This window comes from Priapulus caudatus, unplaced genomic scaffold (assembly GCF_000485595.1).
Source record: "Priapulus caudatus unplaced genomic scaffold, Priapulus_caudatus-5.0.1 Scaffold475, whole genome shotgun sequence".
Taxonomy (NCBI): domain Eukaryota; kingdom Metazoa; phylum Priapulida; class Priapulimorpha; order Priapulimorphida; family Priapulidae; genus Priapulus; species Priapulus caudatus.
The window spans coordinates 132752-136240 of NW_014577536.1; the positions used below are offsets into that span (position 1 = coordinate 132752).

Genomic DNA, 3489 nt, shown 5'->3' on the forward strand with positions numbered 1-3489 from the left:
GTGTCACTACGCACGACTTAAATGTTACGTTTATAACCGTAGTAACAGACCTCAGATGAGCCCCGACGCTCTGCGGCTCTTGTGTATTCTATCTAGTGCAATATCATAAATAATTAAGCCGGTAAGTGATGCACTATAGCATCATACGTCATGTGCTGGATGACGATGATGAATCAGGTAAGTGTGCAGCGGCAGCCATGGCGACAGCCAGCGTTTGTTGCAGATGAGCATTTGGACGGCATTTGCAGGAAATTGTCGGCAATAATAGGTGAAAGAGAGTATGGAAACATTAAGACTTTGGTAGTAAATAAATTTCGTATTTATTTAGCATTATATTTTATTTAAACGCTGCAAGTGCCTGTGATCGTATCGTGTTCCACCGAAAACAGAAACGGATACACGTAGATTTGAACGAGCAGGTCATTGTGTGATAGACAAGCGCTCCTAGTTTAAAAGTGCGAATTTACCCCCCCCCCTTCCAAAAAAATAGGGAATATAAGTTGAGATGTAGCTGATTATCCGGCAGCCATGTTGTTTTATCTCATTATCGCTCTCTCGAAGCGCCGCGAGTTGTGGCGCGTGTTCCAGCGAGTAATTAACTTCACTCGGAGAAGCGAGCTTTGAACTTGTTTTTGTTTGAGCTTCGAACTGTCGACGAAGAAATGACCGCGCACTTTTCTCAAATCGAGTTTTTATTTCTTACGCGTGTAGGCAGCAGGACTGTTGCGTAGTAAGCTACTTTCAGCATGTAGCAGTGTGTAAAGTGCGCAGGCGAAACATTTGCTGGCGTAACATGCGCTTTTTAAATATTATTTTTGTCAGCATATTATACGCGAGGTCGAGCGATCGCTGCGTGGAATAACATCGCGTGTTTTTTTTTAACTCTGCACTTGCTACAGGAAAACTAAAATAGAAATCGTGCCAAGAAATCACTGACGTATCTGAGATTTTTTGTTTGTTTTCGTCGCGATATATGCACGCCACAATTATTTGTTGTTCTGCGTTCTCAAACTCCATTTGACCTATTTAAAAAAGAAAAGAAACTTTAATTAAGAAGTTAAACATCCGTTTTAAAATAACGTGGGTAACGAATCGGGTACGTAGCTTACCGAGGCTGATTAACTCCGCAGAACTATTATACGCAATGAGGTGGCCGCGAAAAGCAATCTAAGTGATCAGCAAAGATGAGGTTTTTCGTAAACTATTCGTAGCGTAGGAGCGCGCAGTTGATGCTAGCAGTGCAATGACAAATCCACAAATACCGAGTAATGATAATAACATTATTAGGGCGTATAGGCGAGGGCCGATCGGTATAAATCAGTAAAAATATATATAATATTGATGCTATAATGGGAAGCTTCTATGTACTACGTGTGCGTATGTGCTGTCCAGCTAATACGGTGACGTTTGTTCCTAACTGCAGTTTGCTCGCTAAACTATGAGCTTGATAATCGCGGTGACATACGGACGCTAGGTGGCGCTCACCGCCGGACGTGACGTATGCGTACGAACGCAGTGTTCTCTCCTGTCACGTGTTATCACCTGTTATTTTTTCTCACGGCACCCCACCCTATCAACCCCCATCCTATCAACCCCCATCTCACTCTATCGACCCATACTCTATCGATTTCCACCCTGTCAACCCTCACCCTACCAACCCCCACCATGTCAAGCCCCACCCTACCAACCCACATCCTACCAACCCCCACCATGTCAAGCCCCACCCTACCAACCCCCATCATGTCAAACCCCATCCTACCAACCCCCACCATGTCAACCCCCACCCTACCAACCCCCACCATGTCAAACCCCATCCAACCAACCCCCACCATGTCAACCCCCACCCTATCAACCTCCACCCAATCGAACCCCCTTGCGCGTTCAGGACGACTCAATGGACAGACTGTAGGGGACAGTACATGCAGTACGAGATATGTGTGCGAACGAGTAGCGAAGGGTTGTCACTTTTGTTGTTGGTGGTGGGTTGTTCGGGGGGCGAGTGTACTTGGTGGTGTCTCCGTTCGTCGTGATATATACCCCCCCTCCCCACACACACACACACACACACACACACACACACACACACACACACACGAGCATGGCAATCCGCGTGAGATCGAAGAAAACGCTTGCATATATATATCTATGACGTCGGGAATGACCGGTTCTCCGGGTGGACATTGTCCGGAGTGTCTTCGCCGCGTCTGTCTCCATCTGCACACACACCGCTGCACGTTGGACCACTCGCTCGCTGGACCGGTGATTCCACTGCTACCATGTGACCCGTTGCGCTGACCCCCGCACTGATTGCTTGTAGGTACAAGGTGTTGCGACTGTCGCAAGGGATCGAGTATCCGGGCGCCATCCAATGGGACTTGGCGCTCTGCCTCGTGCTCGCTTGGGTCATCTGCTATTTCTGCATATGGAAGGGAATCAAGACGTCTGGCAAGGTGAGTACGCGCAGCGAGGGGGGATGCTGCTGCTGAGAGGGTTCGCTTAGATAGGTCGTGGTGGGGTGGGAGGGTTCGCTTAGTGAGATCCTGTTACTTGCTTTCTGCAAACTGAGTAAACCTCCGCGTACTGCGCGGGTAAAAACGCGAGTGTTGTGCTCCGAAAACTAGAACGTATATATTTCCGACTACGCGTTTGAACGCATCGCGACCTATGTATGGTGGCAATGTTGCGTCCTCCCAGTGGTTCATATACCACAGGCACTTGGCACAGAGTCATTAAAAACTGAAAATATTATGAACGCGGCACATTCACAAAAACTACCCGTTTCTTGCACTTCCACTAGAATTTTGTCACTGTATATCGACTTGCTTTCGCAAAGAGATATATATAGTACGACACGGCACATCCGCAACGCCGAGTGGCGGGAGCGGCTAGTCCTACATCAGTTTTTGTGAAAGCAAGTCCGATATACAGTGACACAACGCTAGTGGAAGTGTAATAAACGGGTAGTTCTTGTGAATGTGCCACGTTCATATTATTAGGATTTTTAGTTTGTTATTGACTCTGCCCCAGGTGCCAGTGGTTCATACCAGCCCGTTAAGTCAGTCGCAATCTTCAATGTTTACATGTCGTTCTGTTGTTGTTGTTTTTTTGTACCCGGAACGGATACGGTATCATTTTCGTAGCGATTACACGGTCAGAGACACAAACGGAGAGGAAGTGGGCAAAAGAGCGCGATTGAGCTCTATCATAAATCTCGCGCGTCACTTCAACACGTGTAATGCACGCTAACACGCGTGTCTGCGGTGTAAGCGGCCGAATAGCTCAGAAGGGAAAAGGCTGATGTGTTCGTTTACAGTACGTTCGCTGCATGTTTATGTGCTTGCATGCTAGCGTCTGTCAGTGAGTGTGTTATAGTGTTTTATACTGCGTGTGCGTGCGTGCGTGCGTGCGTGCGTGCGTGCGTGCGTGCGTGCGTGCGTGCGTGCGTGCGTTCGTGCGTGCGTGCGTGCGTGCGTGCGTGCGTGCACGCGT

At 48.1% G+C, this 3489-nt stretch overlaps 1 protein-coding gene across 1 annotated transcript in view; it reads left to right on the plus strand.

The window, feature by feature from the left end:
• LOC106810804 (sodium- and chloride-dependent creatine transporter 1-like) overlaps positions 1-3489 on the plus strand; it is a 34990-nt gene that overhangs the window by 15485 nt on the left and 16016 nt on the right. The window contains 1 exon segment of the mRNA XM_014814258.1: positions 2318-2450. Within this exon segment, the coding sequence (XP_014669744.1) occupies positions 2318-2450 (133 nt within the window).